Source organism: Poecilia mexicana, unplaced genomic scaffold (genome assembly GCF_051168715.1).
Source record: "Poecilia mexicana isolate PSO_F unplaced genomic scaffold, ASM5116871v1 scaffold_2, whole genome shotgun sequence".
NCBI lineage: Eukaryota > Metazoa > Chordata > Actinopteri > Cyprinodontiformes > Poeciliidae > Poecilia > Poecilia mexicana.
The window spans coordinates 1143887-1161688 of NW_028263371.1; the positions used below are offsets into that span (position 1 = coordinate 1143887).

The 17802-nt window shown below is 36.7% G+C and overlaps 1 protein-coding gene across 1 annotated transcript in view; it reads right to left on the bottom strand.

Moving 5' to 3' along the window:
* Positions 1-11301, bottom strand: part of sorbs2a (sorbin and SH3 domain containing 2a) — a 58881-nt gene extending 47580 nt beyond the window's left edge. Inside the window, exons 1-2 of the mRNA XM_088008708.1 lie at positions 10735-11301; positions 4949-5099 (exon numbers count right to left, since the gene is read on the bottom strand). Coding sequence (XP_087864834.1) covers positions 4949-4954 — 6 coding nt within the window. The 5' untranslated portion in view covers positions 4955-5099; positions 10735-11301. The remainder of the gene's footprint in view (positions 1-4948; positions 5100-10734) is intronic.
* Between the last annotated feature and the right edge of the window lie 6501 nt (positions 11302-17802).

Consider the following 17802-nt stretch of genomic DNA (forward strand, 5'->3'; position numbering starts at 1 on the left):
AACTAATCAATTTTGATCATTTTTCCATGAAAAAAACTCCAAAACCTCTTAAATATAACAATGTGTTTCTTTTTTTAAGTTAGCACATTATGAAAAAGGTTGCCTTCATGCTATGGAAGGGCAACATTTGATACAAAACAAAACTCAGGTTTTCAAGAAAATGACTGCTTATCAATTAATCGCTAGTCGATCTGTAAAATCAGTCAAGCTTAGATTAACTCTTTAATCGAAACCTTGAATCCAGACTGGTCACTCAACACTTTCTCTGGCCTTTGACAAAAAAAACTTAAAATCATAGGAATGCTAGGACATAAAACATAACCAGTTTTCAAAATGTAATAAAACCTTACTTGAAACAGCATAAAGATGTGAAATAAAGCTGCTGAACTCATCACATTATATTATGTTTACTTTTATGTATAAATTGATCAGTCATGTTTACGATACAGAATTCTGAATTTATACAAGATGGGAGCTGTCAATTACAAGTTTTCCTAACTCTGATTGTCTAACTATAAAAATTAATTTGTAGAAATTTTAAAAGAAAATTAATAAAAGAAAATAAATTGTGGCAGGTCCTTCAAGGACAAGATTAAGTTGATTCAAACATAAAATGAAGAGATTATAACATTATCTCTGTATGTGCATCACAGCATAAATGGGAATAATCTTCAGGGAACGTCCACAAAAATGTTTTCACAAAAATCAATTGTCATAATGGTCAGAGCCAATCAAGGAACAAATTGGCAACTTATTGATGCATCAATACTTTCAGAATAACATCAATAAGCTTAGTTTACATAAAACAATGTTCGCTTAATCTTCTAACTTATAATAGTGTTTTACTACATTTAGTCAACTTTTCAAAACATTCCTTTTTGGTGAGTATTTGTAACAAAACAGAAGATGGGAAGTGCTTATTGGAGATAACAGTCAAGGACCCTGACCCTGAGTGGTCACTCTGGCAATGACAGATATTTACACCATGTCAGCAGATTAAGCTCCTTAGAAAATCTATTTTAAGACCTACAAGACTTTAAAGTCATCACACAGACATGTTCTCATCATCCCTTCCTGTACAGAAGAAGAAAAGCCTGTCAGCTGTTCAAAACAAATCTACGAGCATTAATGAACATTTTTTTCTGTAGTGACGGCACAGCGTATACAAACATGCACGGACTCAGGAACTCAATTCCAGGGAGCAAAGTAACATCATTTATCATCGATAACTGATGAGATGTGGGAAGAAATTCCCCTTTAACAGAAAAAAGCTTCCCTGGAGAGCTGACATAAATCTCAGTCCAGACATCTAGTTTGAAATGGACGGATGGATAGAAGCAAGCCCAAAAGAAGGCAAAATGTAGAATTGCTGCATTCTTTATTCGCTGAACTGGAGCCAAGTTATTTTAGTGGTACATTTTTGTGGGAAAATGAGGAGGGTAAAGGGTTGCTGTGGAAAAGAAAAAACCCAGAGGGAATGAGAAGAAGTCTGACTAGATGAATTTATTTAATCTGAAAAGCTAGATTTATTTCAACAATTAAGGTAGAGATGCAGATAAACTGCTTGGTGACCAATCTGATCAGCCCTAACCAATGGAAAGTCTGACGTTCAGTAAATGCACCACAAAACACTCCCAGCTTGAGAAACAACACTCTTTGGTGGACAAAGTCAAAAATACTTGAATTTAGCTATTTTCAGTAACAGTGAGATGTTTAAAAAAGCACAGAGATTACAGAAACTGTTAAAAAGGAAGTGTCCACTTTCTACAATCTACATAGGGAGATTTCTAGCTAAAGTCATATTACAACGTCAATTCTGTTATTATTCCATCTTTGTTTTGAAATAATAATAAAGCGAATCTTCATCCTCAGTTTGAGATCACCTCTACTCCCAATACAATAATTAACAGTCACTTATGGTAGAAAGGCTTAATAAACATATTTTTATTCCTGTTCCTTCACTTCTTTTATATTACTATATATCAAAGCTTTACAGAAAACAGATATTGGTACATATAAATGTGTTACCTGTATTCTGTCAAACATGTTTTTTTTTTCTAGGTTTGCTTAGTGCTCTGGAAAAATTTGTTACATTATGAGTCACTAAGTGTTCTAACAGAAAAGAAAACTTATTTTGAGAAGCCAGACCAAAATCTAATCCACAAAATTCTATACACAAGAATGTAGATGCAAGAATCTTTTAAGCATTGAACTGAATCTGAAACCTAGTCACATTTTATGATTATTTTAGACATTTGCTACCAAGTTTAATAAGTAAATGTTTGTCTTCAAAAGGTTGACTAACCATCTCTGTTACATAACTCTATAAACTCCTGGCCTGGAATTCAATTTTAAGCTGCTTCACACTTGAATAACTATGAAATATGTTAAGAATTCAGTTGAATCAAAGTAAAAGCTGTAATTACTTTAATGCGCCAACAGACGCAAACATATCACAAGAGTTTATCCCAAACATTATTTCATGCTCTCTTTCACACACAAGCACAAAGCTGCTTGTTGTGGGATGCAGGACGCTTTACAAGGAATGCTTTATGAGCGCGTTGTAACTGTTCAACCAGCGCATTACTGCCACTAGTTGAACAACAGCCACCTCCAACCACGTCTCCGTTATCGGCCTTGTTTGTTCAACCTTGCCACTCATTAGCGGACCCCCCCCTGGCTGTATGAATGGACACGGGGGGTCAAACGCTGACCCTGCATGCCCACTCACTGCCCATACTGCAAATAACAGAGGGCCGTGTGTTCTGCAGATTGCATCACAACTGCACTAACGAGCAGAGCCATCAGCCTGAGAGCACTAATGTAATTATATAACACAATTCCTCTTGCTCGAAGTCAGGGCAGCAGGTAGGGTGAATGAATAGGATGTGACAATATGAGGGTTTATTATGTTACCATTCCAATATAGAACCCAGAATGTGGTTAGTTTATGTGATTTTGATGTTAATGGAGAGGAAGACAAAATAAAGAGGGAAAACGAAATAGAAAAAATAGGTAAAAATAGGAAAACATGAGGTAGAAAAGAAAGGGAGAACAATCAAAGATGGCAAAACCCTTATGCACTTGTTTCCTTATAATCTATCTGGGGGAGACAGCATCACAACCAGACTCCTCATAGACGCAGCACTGTTTCATGTCAAACATGGTCAAACATGGGCAAACAGTCCTGTAAAATAACCCAAAGTGAATGAAATGTAACTATAATCTTTTTAAGACAACAAACTTTTATAGAGACAACCATAAGGAGGCAGGACTTAATTCTGAAACATGAAGATGCATCACAGAGCTGAACATCTAAACTGCAAAGGTAAACTAAAGTGAGGTTTTTATTGACTTGAAGATCCTGAGCTCCTGGTTTAGCTTTATTCTAATCGTAGAGAGAAAGAAAAAACTGCTGCTCCTCAACAAGAAATGTTAAAAAATATTTAAGGCTGAAAACCTAAAAAATACTTTAAGGTTTTCAGTTGCAGTGAGGCTCAACCTTATTTCTATACATCTTGTTATAAACAATGATATGCATACATTTTATTTCATTTCAATTTTATCTTTAATAAAAGTTCTAAATACATACTGAATATGACAAAATAGATCTGGTAGAATCTGTGATAGTAGCACCAAAATCAACAGATGTCCACCTGATATTTCTCAGAGAGCAGAGTGGAGCTCCAAGTGACGTTTACAGAGCAGAAAGTGTTTGTCAAACTGAGGCACACAGGTGAGTTCATGCTCTGAAGCGAGGTTGAGAACCACCCCTCACTGTGTTCCCCAGGGGTCAAGGTGACATTCCACAACACCTCTGAAACTGATCCAATGGAGGGATCGGTGCATGGCTTTTGTTGAATAAGAAATAAGAGGGCATGAAAAAAAGAAGAGTGTAAAAAATAGACGGAAGTATGTTGAAGTGACAGGATGAAAATGAGACGACATGGAACAACTATGAAGTCAGGAAAGGTTCAGGTCTGAAATATGCTTCCTTTTTATCATCTTTACCAATTTATTACTTTTCATATTTAGTTTTGACGAACAACCATGTGCAGATATACACAGGTAATATACAATATTTACTGAAATACAGTCTCTGTAAAGGTATTTATTTTCCTTGCTGATGTTCACATCTACCTTTTCAGTCAGCTTTGGCCTTTAATATTATTGCTTTCTTCCTTCCTATTGTCATATTTTATTTCTTGTGCAAGTTGATTCTTGTGCCTTCTATAGTTGTGTGGACTGCTTAATAACAAATTCATTCTTATTCTTAAATTTAAAGCTAAATTGCGTTGGCTCATCAAACCTTAGATTGTTTGCAGCTTTCCAAAGTAAAGTTATTCCCCAATGCTATTCCTGAGGTGGCTGTGGAAGGAAGCACTATTTTTATTCAGCACTGTTTTTCCTCGTCAACTGTCAGAAACAACAAAAACTCTAAACCATGCTCTGTAATTGTGGCTTTGAAATGAGGAGATAAATACAATTCTCTTCTAGTTTATAGATTGTAAAATCTATTCAGATCGCCTAATTTGTATTCTGTTACAGACCTCATATGATTTATAACAAGTAAATATAAAAGCTGGTAAGGAGCATTGTTATTATGAGGTATTATGAGTGTGTTGTGTGTATATATATATATATCTATATATATATATATAGATATATATATCTATATATATATATATATATATATATAATGTGTGTGTGTGTGTGTGTGTGTGTGTGTGTGTGTGTGTTTTTTCTTAAGAGGAAAACTGAAGCAGATATAATTAAAAAAGCATTGATATGAATTAGGTATGTTATCTTATTTGCAAAAGTTGAAAAGAAATTTGGGTTTTCAGGCATGAAAATACACAAAAGTACAAAAAAATTAGTAGTTCAGATTTTTTATATTAGCAGAGCTCAGGTGCAAACATCCACCAAGCAAAGAAAATGTCACTCTTACCGTCATAAAACCAGAAGGCTGGGAACTATCACAAGTCAGATAAGGATGACTGGCGAGATATAATTCCTTCCTCCACTGTTTTTCCCCCTCTCAGGCTAAGCGTCTCCTTCTGGTGTCCGTCTTTATTCCCTGACTGTATCCCGTTTAATGCCTGGGAAGCACATAGACAACAGAGAAGGAGAAAGTTGGAGGGAGAGAGCCAAAGAGAGGGAGGGAGTGACGGAGTAAAAAAAAAAAAAAAGAAAGAAAAAAAAAAAGAGTTCCCCATTCGGGTGAAGCAGTGATCAGATACGGCTATTTTCAGACTTAGGCATGCTCGTCTACAAGGCTGGAAAGTCACCCCCCCACCAACCCCCTCAGTGTATACAGATGTGGGGGGATGGCTAAGTGACAGGGCTGACTATCTCTATTTTACCACTGACATATATTATTGTGCACTCCTCATCGTATGAACATATGTGTTCCCATGAAGCGATTACACTGAATCACGTTTTTGAATACAGTCCGATCAGATTCTGTGGTACAGACGCCATCAGGTCCCGTTGCCTCTGAAAAGTTAAAATCGAACCACCAGGAATCACAGGATGTGTCCTGGAGTGCTTTCATATTTGTGTCTTGTTGTGGGATTTTAAGTCACACAGTGCCCGGATGTAAGGTGGCCTTTTCTGCACAAAATCCCTGCTGGGAATGTCAAACTTTTCCCACACAGGTTTTTCTCTCTGGTCTTTGCTAGTAGATTTACTGTCAGTGGCTGAAGAACTTACCTGGACAAATATATACATGATCTTAGATCACATATAAAACATGTCACACTAGAAACATGTGTGATATGCATATTTTCCGTCTTTCTAGTGAAAACAACAAGGCAAAGTAAATATTAATTACCAAACAGTAAACATTAATACGTGTCAACTAAAGCATGTCAGTTCTAATCCTCCCGCTGTGTAATCCATACAGGTATGTATATTTGGAAATGACCACACACAGGCTGAATATACACAGGAGAGAGGTCAGCCAGAAGCACCTCCAGACTACAGACTCCCTGCTATTCCCAGAATGATGATGTAACTACTGCTATTAGCATCTCATACCGAGTTCGAGCCTGGATACCTAAAACCAGTGAGACAGCTACTGTGCAACATGCTATTTTGCCCCTTCAAACTAGGCATGGGTCAATATGAGATTCTCACGATAACACCGAGTCAAAGTAACACATTTTCATGGTATCATGTTATCATATCATGTTGTTCCTAACCCTATAGAAGAAAACTGTAAACCGACTGTAACAGAAAAATTTTCAATATTTCTATTAAAATAACATGTTTATAGTTTTCTAATTTAATTTTATTTATTATGTTATTGAATATAGCTTTGTTTGTTGTAAGTGAGGATAAAGTCTGACCGACAGTAACTGTACTACGGAAATTTTGCTGATCCTAAATTTATTGCTAAGATTTATTTTTGAATTAGGACAAAGTGAAATAGCCATGAAAATTTTTAAAAATTAATTATGTGTTTTAAAACCCCTCAACTGCAACCCTGAAAACACTTGTATGTTATCCAAAGAGTCCCTGAGGACACCGGTTTTATCATGACAGTTAATGGGTGAAGATAGAAAACATAATAATCCCAAACTATGAATCGGTCTTGATTTTCTTGATTCGGGTTTTTAATTCATGACTGATAATCAACCAGAAAAATGCAGCCGGTGCAGTTTTCTCTAAAATAAAGATCAATTGTTTTGGAGGTTATTCCAAAAAAAATAATATTGTTGTTTTGGGACTATTTTCAAGTAATGTATTCATAATAATCCAGGTTCGCCCTCCCAAAGACCAATAAAGTTTCATTTTGAAATGAATACTTAATAGTGGAACTGTTATATATTTAAATATCCAAAATAAAACACAACATCCAAAAATAATAAATAAAACAGAAATAAAAACTGCTCAACTGAAACTGTGTACAAAATGGATTATAAATAGTACAATCCATTTTATACTGCCTTTCAAAGCATATTAATAATCACAATGGAAATTATCCAGCTTACTTTAATTGATCATGCAATTAATTGATTAGTTTCTTATTGTCACAGGCTTACATCTGATTTCTAATGGTGCTCCTTGAAGGCCCACTTTATTCTGTTTATATACTGAGCTTGGACAGAAACTAACCTCAGCGATATGCTGATGACACAATCATTTGAGCAGTGACAGAAATCTTAAAATCAAACTGGAGAACGTTGTCAGAAAACTTTTCAGTCACTTTATGACATCAGGAACAATAATTACCACACTACTGCTGATAACTGAGATGACTCAATATGATTAATCCTCATTTGCATGACTCTCTTCTGTCTTTACAAATTCACAATCCATTGTGACTGTTCACTGTGAGCTTTAGTATCTGAGCCACTAAAAACATACATCAAGTGTGGATGTCAACAGCAGTCAGTCTATCCAACTTGTCCAAAATTCTAAATGTACACAGAATATTTGTGCATCATGCTTGCAATGTAATGTTCTCTTTAATATTAACTCTAATTATTCCTTTTCCAATTGTGATTTTGCACACACTGATACTGTGATGGTGATAGAAATCCAATATATTGTGCAGCTCTGCCTCACACACTCAGGTGACCTTTCCATTGTGATATATAGTAGTGTAAGTAAGAAAAAGGTTGATTGATACAAATACACAGGAATCTGGCTAGAGTAAACTTCATCGTATTGCACTATGTTCCATACAGTCAGAGAAACCTCCAGTCACTGTAGCGGTTTAAAACTATTCCTTAGAATCCCTTCATGCCCATTCCTTCTTTAAACTCAGATTCAATCAACAAACAAAAGACACAAAAATCAGGGAGTCATAAATTTGTTCATGGAGAGCACAAAACCTGCAGAAATCCATTAAACAATGTATTATCAATGTACGTTCCACATCAAAAGTAGTTGGAAAAAATAACTTGTACTGTGACTTACCAAACAAAAACAAATTATTAATTATTTTTTATGACTTGAAATGCTTCTTTTCTTATGGATCCTGGATCAGTTCTGTCTGGGTCTGCTTTCTCTTTGCCACTGAGGGTGTGATAATGTCAAAATCACATTGACATCTGCATGAATGAGACTTAAGCAACACTTAACACTGAAGCTTGAGAAATACTTAGCTAGTCTGCATCTGACAAACCAGCATGTGGCTCCAGGAAACTTCCGGTCACGTGCCACGGATCATTGAGGTATGGTGAAAAGCTGAATACTGACAGGTGCTAATGACTGAACCCTGGAGCCGAACAGATCCGCGCTGCGTCAGGGGACCAATAAAGTCGTGCGCTGAAGTCTTGACCTAAAACCCCATCAACAACCCCGCTCTTTATCATCTCACATCAGCATTGCTTTACAACCACCAATAAGTGAGGCTCTACATGTCTCTATTCCATCTACATAAACTTTGCAAATTTAGCCTTAGAGAAGAATACCTGGTTTTGCTTATAGACTGACTATTCACGATAAATAAACAAACTTAAGAATCTGAAAACATTCCAGAGCAGATTATTTTTGCAGCGACTGACACAAATCTAAAAGCAGTGACACTTTGACCTATGAGCCACTCCAGACTACAGTATCTGCGTCGACGTGGTCTCACCATACAGTTTCAACACCCAATTCATTATCAGCTTCTGCAAGGCCCTGCCATTCCAGCTAAGTAAGTGGCAGGATATAAAAAGCAGACGGAATATGTGTCACTCAAAAATACTTAAACCTTGGAGAAAATCAAAATAAAAAAACAAGATCTGTCATAACATGATGCAATGGATTATGAACCAAGATGATAAATATGTCATTTCAAAGCAAAATGGATGATTTTTTTTATGTTTTATTTTATTCCAAATTAGCCTGCACTGGTCAGCTTTCTTCCCACCACTCTCACCCTCTGCCATATTAACAATACACTTTCTCTCTTCATGTAACCCTAAACTGACAGATGTGAGTTAAAGCTGACGGTCACTTCCCCTCGCTGACCATTAATCACGTCAAAGTGCTATGATCCCTCAGTGGGAGTGTGTATTTAGGCCTCTGAGAGGTTGATTGGTCCTGCAGCCCCTTCTGAGACAGACAACTGCCAACTGTTGCTCATGTTGCATCTTGCTGTATTGCTTCTTCTCTGCCAGACGCAGCCATGTGGTCACAAACGGGTATAAACTACGACTTTGAAAACAAAGAGAAAGAGCAAAGAGAAAAGCAGGCAGTCACACAGGCAGGCCTCACCGGGAGCGGTGAGGTTCCCGGAGTGATAGTGTTACACATTGTGCACCCTGGGCACCTCCCCACTCTACCTAGTAACACGGCATTCAGATGGATCCTGCAGATACCAGCCTCTACCACTGGCCTTTTCAATCTTTTCCTCATGACATCACCCGTTCATACCAGGTAACAGAAGGAAACGGGAACATTTTTTCTTTTACATAGGTTTGACTTAAGAGACAAAGGAGAAAAGGGGAAAGTTAAAGTATTTTGAAGTCTTTGCATTTTTTAAGGATTTATTTTAAGTTGTTTTAATGCTTTATGTAGGGCTAAGCTGTTGAGGATGTTATAATTATGAGATTTGCTTTCATTGTTGTATGATTAACTCTAGTGTCTGTTATACTAATGCATTTTATAAGGTTTATTTTTTAATTTTAATTTTCATACTCTAGAAAAAACAGAATAAAACTCCTGCTAAATGTAGCAGTTTTCAAATGTTAAATGTGCAGCAAGTATCTTTAATAGTATAAACTTTCAAACTGTAGTTGCCACACCATGACTTTTCATATTTTTTAAGATCAAACATATTTCCATATAGCTAGCAAGGAGAAAGTGCAGCTGCCTTCTTTCAGCCATGTGGAATTTTATTAAAATGACTTTAAACGCTGTGACAGTTTTTCTTTATTTTTTGCAAATTTGAAAACACTAACTTTATTTTTATGGAATGATTTAAAATACTTGTGTTGCCCTCATTTTATATTAAATATGCTAATTTGTTTAAGATAAATTGATGCTGCTTCTGTAAAGATCTAACATTCTCTGGTAAGGTTTGAGCAAAAATATACTGAAATTATACCTAATTGGTGGAAAACAACTGCATTGTTAATTTTAGAATTGTAACATGTTTATCTTCCTTATTTACCTTCCAAAATAATATTAGTTTTGTTTTCCCTCTTTCCTTTTTGGCTAAGAAAAAGCACAAGATAACCTTGCACATAACTGCACACTTGCAATGTACATGTAAGAAAGTCAGAATAGAGTCCAGCTCTGGTATCCATGCCACACTAATAGTCTGCACCATTGTATGAATCCAAGCTAACATTACAGATTCCCCCCCAGGTCTCTGGGGTGTTGGTTAAGGGGGAATATTTCAGTTCATGTTTACAATCACCAGACTTGTTCAGTTCACGCCCTTCTCTCATTCTTTTACATTTTAAACTCAGTAATTATCTGCCCACATGCGTAGAAGCCTGTGCTTGCAGCTTTCACCATCTTCCTGACCGCATCTTCCCTTGATGAACAGGCAGCAGCAGCAATCCACCGGAATGCACGTTTATGGAAACAGCCAACCAACCGCATCCCGACTGAGCCAAGTCCCTCGGGTTGGGTCTATAATAGAGCAGTATTGTACTCAGTAACGCCTTTAAGCACACAAAGTGTCCCGTTTAAGCTGTTTACCTACTATACAGCTCAGCCTCCGTCGAGGCTGGTCCGTTGCGGCTTATTTGAGCGTTAACAACATAGTTGAAAACTGTGCTCACCTACCTTAAAACGACTGCCTCGCAGTCCTTAGATATGAGCAGGAAACCAGCCCCCTCAGCAGGCGAGGTGATTAAAAGTTCTCACTTCGGCAACGGCGGAGAGGCGACACGCGCGAGCTGGTGCTGCATCCGTGTGATGAAACCATACACCTGCTTTTCAACGCTGCTGAACGCTGCTCGGTATCGATCAGCTCAGCTAACTAAGAGGTAGTTCCTTCTCCACCGTTTCCTCTCTCACTCCCTCTCTCTCTCTCTCTCATGGGGGGTCAACAGGCCTAGGGAAGTGAGGCGGGGAAACCTGTCCTAGTCCGTTTTCTCACCAAACAAACGCAACAGCAGCCGGAGTGGCGACACTATTACACAGAATGCCTCTTCCTCCTCCTCTTCTCTTTCTTCTCGAGAGGCGCGCCAGCCGCACCGCGGTGCTGATAAACTCTGCCGAACCACCTACGTCCAGAAATGGTCAGAATCTTCCGTTTCCGTTTGGCTATTAAGTGAATGATGCCGCGGCTTCATGCGCAAAATGGCCACTGTTATTTTCATTCAGCAGCTGACAACCGCGAGCCTCTCATTGGGCCACCGTGTAGCCATGGCAACGCCCGCGGTTCAATCAGTGCTGGCAAAGGACACAGGCCTATGTGCGGCTCCCTGACAGGAAAGTAACACTTCGCTTTGTATTCTCACAAAGGAGAAACAACAGCTGACCTCATACTTGTATGAGGTTATGTAGAGGTTAACAAAATATTATAATCAGTACTAGGAGTAAACAAATGCTTTGAAAAAATTATGCTATCATTTCTGATCTTGTCATATTTCAAAGGAAGTGTGAAGATATAGTTTGATACACAATGGTCTACCAATATTCTCTTGGAGAATTGCTGTGAGTCTTTTTTTATTGAAAGGCATACCAGGATTCCTGCTGGGTTTGTATGTCAGTGAATTGTGTTCACCTTGCACCAGCTAGGAAGATTCAAAAGTTATTCAAATCCCAACAGCAAGAAAACATCTCTATTAACTTATTAAGCACATCCATATGTGAGTAATACATCAGTGTCAATTTAATACCCTGGAAAATATTTTACATTTTGTCACATTACAACCAAAACTTTGATGCATATGTGTTTGATGGAACAACACAAAGTAGTGTTGGTCTGTCACATGAAACAGACGGGTCTTACTTTGTAGAATATCCTTCTGCTGAAGCAACAGCTGCAAGTCTTTTGGGGTAAAATTTTACAAGCTTTGAACATATAGGTAGGGATTTACAAGGGTGTGGGCCCCTGGGCTGGGGTCAGTTTTGGTGCTCTGTCTACGAAAACATTTTTTTACTAATGCAAATTACATTACATTAATAGCCTTTATACCATAAAAATTCATTGGTAAAATGATTTTTTACCAAATAACTTAGTATGTTAAGATACTTTGTTTTCCACAGCTTGTTATAAGCCACAACTGGCATTTCTGCTGTAAAGCCAGCTGTGATGCAAGCTAATTGCTAAGTTAAATGCTAAGTTGAATTAGGAGTTATGTGTTTAATTGCAAACCAGAGAATACACTGCATTTATTTTTCATCAACCAACTGAATCACAATTAGATGTTAAATAACTTGATTATAAAGTAATAATCCTTTGAACCTGTCAGTCTGCTCACATTCACCATCCTGTTAAAATATTTAGACTAGATCCAGGAGTGTAGAGAATGTTAGATATCCTACTGCTATGACAGCAAATCTAGCCTTTACACTTCATTATATTGTATCTATAATATTGTGTGACCAGTCTATATATTATGTCTCTCTCTCTCTTCCAGCTTACTACAAACTCTCAGTGTGACAGTTGAGACAAAGTGACTCAAAGTGTAATGCAAAGTGTTTCTAAGAAAGCCTGTTTCTAAAATAGGAGATATATGTCAGAAATTGTCTATTAAGTCAAAGAAGAAATACTCTGATCTGCAGGAAACGATTCAGCCTTTGTAAATATTTGATGAATGCAATAATTGTCAGTGCTGTGTACCAATACGTATTGCATATATTTTTTTTTTAAAATTCTCAATTGTTTCGGTAATTATTTGTACATAGTGTCGTAGTCAAACATCAACATACATCTTGGTTTGCAATTATTATTAATGTTTGATGGAACAACACAAATATTATATGTTTTTTATAAATTGCAATTAATTCAGTTTAATGATATATTAATTATCAAATCCAAGTAAAAGTTTGATTCATTTTCGTGTCATTTTATATGCATAATATTTTGACAGACATCAATTCTAGAAATTCACAAGAAAAACTTGTGGGTCACCAGAAGGGACCAATATTAGCTTGACTAGCTACTCGAACTACCAAATAATTTATTCATCACTCAGTACAACTATATTTATCACTAAGAATTTTCTTGCTAGCACAGCTGAATTTTCTTACTATCAAGAAAATTCAACTGTTTTCATTATGAATGAGATGTTTTAAAACTAAGGAAAAAGTACAAAAGATTTCAGAAGGTATTTAAAAGCAAACATATATGGGGCCATTACAGCTGTTCATTCATTATTCCTTCGCCATTTCGTACATTTTTTTGTTTTGATCAATTCTATTATTCATACCTAATATTATTTTTTGAGTACAGAAGTACAGAAAGGGAGGTCTGCCACAATAAGTCAATTCTTTCCTGCCTTAGGGAAGTTTTACTGAACAAACAAAGGGCAGAATTGATCCAGAATTGTCTAAAATTAAGGTACAAGGTAGGTCCATTTTAACCTCCTGAATTTCCAAATGCTATCATATAAATGCTAGATTTAGGAAGGATAGTAGCCTTTTGAAAATCTCACAGTGTAACTAATGACTTCTGTTTTAGGAAATACACAAAGAGGTTGATGCCAACTCTGGTAAGGGCAGGTACATGATGCTAACATGGGCATTGTCTTCCTATGCATTTCTGCTTAATTCTCATCTCCCTTCTGTGCACCATCGGATTTGTCCCATTGACCTCGATTTCAACTGGGCAGAAGGTTCATGATTAAGCTGGTGCATTACATACGTCACAGCCTAACAATAGCAATTGGATAAAATTTAAAACTTCAACAGAGTCCTCCCCTAAAAAATAGCAACCGTTTCTCAATAGCCAAGGGTCCAGACCTATTGCACGAAGCAAACATAAAACAAAGGGTGTCTTACTAGTAGGCTAGTAAGATGCTAAAGTTAGTTTTAAAAAAATCTTTATTTTGAAATAGTAAGACCTTGTTTTATACCTTCTGCTCTCTAACACGCAGAGTGTGATGTCACTTCTGCTCTTATATCAATAACTAAAGTCTAGCCATGATAGCAAGGATAGAAACAAATATTATTTTAATGTTAATTACATTTTTTAAAGAAAACTTGTACTGGATAAAATCAGTGTTGGGAGGTCAAAATTCTACAAAACCAGGAGATCAGAATTTGGCAAAAAAAAAAAAAAATCTCTGATCAGTAGAGATTTTTATAAACTATATATGTATATCTGTTTAAACCTAATCATGTGCAGAATCAATTTTATCCATAAAGAAACCTTTTCTCTGTCATCTTTAAAGGTCCACAGATTTAGAACGTTAATGATAGCTGACCTTTTGTGTAGTGTCACCAAGACCACGTCTGTGTGTGTGTGTGTGTGTGTGTGTGTGTGTGTGTGTGTGTGTGTGTGCGTGTGTGGGTGTGTGTGTGTGTGTGTGTGCGTGTGTGTGAGGGTGCACACATGTTTTTCTGAATGCCCATCTACAGATGCCTGCATGTGTTTGGCCTTTCATCGCCGACTCTTATGACCAGAATATATGGTCTTTACTGAAACTTGTCAAAGGGATGCCTTTTATAGCTGGTATGCTATCTGTAGACATGCTATCAGCGTTGCATTTTGAGGGCCTGAGTATATGATGATGACACATTATGTTTGGTATGCAGAGATCTGCGGGTGATAGAGGTGTAGACATACAGAGAGCAGAGCAGAAGACCATACACATGCATTATTGGAAAAGTAGTCAGGTTAGCTGAGCCACCTCACAGGAATATCTTTCTATAGGCAAGAAAGGGACGGAGGGCTCATCATCATGCGTCATTCATTTAGGGAAGTCCAGTGTTGACACCAAAATCTGACCTTGGATACAAGATACACACAGTTTAACCATGGATGTGATACTAAAACTTAATAGTTCACTCAGAGTATCTGTATCTGAGCAAGGCCTTAATTCAGCTACAGGACCCTTGGTATGATCCACTTCATGTCTGCAATTATCTAATGTTCAACCCTATCAAAGCACACTCCAAGAATAGCACTAGAATTAAGGACTGTGGTCTGGCACATAGAGCTTGTGAGAAAATAACTTATTTATCTTAGCAGTGGCACTCTCTCACATCTTTCCACTGATGCCTTCCAAAGTGAACCGCATTTGGAACAGCTGATACCAAGGCCCACTCGTCTGGTCAATGTTGAAGAAGCACTTCTGTGCTGAATGTGTGGCTGGCATCTGACTACAGGAGGACATTGTCAGGCAATGACATCATGGTGCTCCCACTTCCATTCCAGGCATGCTTTGATCTCTTAGGGCCGTCCAGGTGAAAAGTTTAAGCAGATCTGAGAGAGGAGACTGATGCTTGATCCTACAGCACCTCTATGTTTAGCACTGCCACAAGGTAAGGTATTTATTTAGTTTAACACTTTTTGTAGTTATTTTTGACATTCTGTTGTCCTCAGTTCTACATGTTCATGTCAGTAAGTTAGAGTATAACAGTAATATATTTTGTAAAATGTCAACTCTGATATATTTCTTGCATATATTGCTGTTATTTTCATCCCCAGTTCAGATTCTCACAAAATTAGGATGTTGTCAATACAGAAATGATTAAATAATTTGAAAGTATTATTTGTACTCTGTACTTGTTCTGGGTTTTGCTTTGATTTCTACATATTTATCTTCAATTAAGCTTTAAATAATATTGGATACAACACACTGAACAAAGAGCTTATTTAGCAATAATCATTTTAGCTTACTTCCCATGAGGAGATTTCCATTCAACATATAATTGTGGAATTGGACATTTCAAAAAATAATTTTGCTTAGTGGAAACACCATTTTATGGAAAAAAATATTTTGCATTTAGATGAAAAGTTTTGGTGATAGGATGAGGCGGTTTTTGGGTCATGTCGAAATTGGAAACACTTTTTTCACATTACATGAGTCACATGATCAATAGCCAGATGTTGCCACTGGAACAATCCATGAAGAAGAATATGACAGGAAGTAGTTGGGGACCATGGTGTTTTAATGCCTTATAGTGTGAATAAACTCATTTAAATGTTTTTCTCATATAATGGAAATACCACAGTTGCAAATTTTTATTTTATTTTTTTCACATTAGCAGAGTATTGATGAAGTTTTACGCACATTTGTAATGGTAACACAACTAATGTGTGTCTTCAAGGTAACTGCCCAGACAGTATTATCTCCCATTATTATTGAATAAAGAATAAATTAATCTAATCATGTATACATATAAATAGAAACAAGATTCACATTTTCAATTTAATTGCTGATATTAACTATTAACAGATACAATAGAGTTCCAATTGATTTATCCTCAACCACACATTCTTTGACATCTGTCTTAATTTATTTTTCGATTTGCTTTACTTGGTCTGATAAGACAAGTGTTGTCCAGCAGCTGTCACTCATTCCCAAAGTTGCGGCTCACTTTAAAATCCCAGCACTGTGGCCCTTGCTGCCCTTCCACATGAATCAAAGGAGTCGACATTGCCCTGTAAAAATGCCGGTGTCAGCCATGACTCAGTTTATGAAAAGCTGGTGCAGCAGTGTTGTGACACATGGCTATGAAATGATGACACAAGAGAAAAATGACCAAAAAATGGAGGGCGAAATAAATTGAAGGGTAATAGAGTCAAAAAAGTCAAAAACAATATAAAACAATAAGTGAGACACATTGACAGGATTTTTTTAAATCCGAATATCAACATGATGATGTCATTCTAACTTGAGTATGATTTTTGGTAGAAAGTAGTCTCCTGTTTTAGGATCTTTAAAGTATAATGCATATATTACAGTAAGTCTCTGCATTGTTTTTGAAAGCAGGAAGACAATAATCAATGGTTCACATAATGTTGGAATTACTCACACAGTATTGGATTAACATCTATTCAGCTTAGAAAATCATTCTCTAGTGAGATGATTTTGCTGGTCATACTTTTTGCATTGGCAATAAATGAAGCATAGCAAAACCATCACACATTTCAACATTAACCAGAGACAAAAATAACTCAATCTCCCTAAAATAATTGCAGTTTTTTTTAACACCAGTTGCTCTTGGTGAAAATTAAAAGTGAAAATACTAAAACCTTCTATCTAAGATGACTGATCAATTCTACATCTAATAATGTAATAATGTGCATATAATACTTTACAAAGAGAATAAATGTATAGTATTTAGATGTATAATGAATTTTTGAGGCTGTCCTTCCTCAGCCATCTCAGTACAGAAACATAAAATTACATGATTTTTTGTTACCCTTCTCTGAATATAAAGGACTTAATCTGCCTCTGACCTCTCACACAATATCTCTCCTTATCAGGAAATGAAAGAAAAATAGATTGAATTGGGCTTCCTGCAATGTGGTTAACCTTTCATGTTTCAAGCATAATGGAATTTATTTCTAATATTACTTTAAGCTTCATGCAGTGCCTTGCGCTGTGGGTGCACCAGTCCCCCCTCTATGTGAGTGAGTGTTCAACAGACCGATAAGTGGTGTTGTGACTGAAGAAATGTTGCACGACCTGCTGCTGATGCATTGTCTGCCACCGCGCTTCTCAGTAAAGCAGTGGGGCTTCTCTTGCTGACTTGCGAAACACCAAAGTGGAGCTGTCCTCCAACCTGAAGCTCATTTAAATATGAGCAAGTTTTAAAAATCACTGTTTGCTCACTGTTTGGAGAACTAGAAAGCTAACTCTTCGTAATAATCTGTCATTGTAAACTTGCAATTTATTTGAGAAAAGAATTCATCTTCTCCAGACATTGGATACAAATGTACTACATACT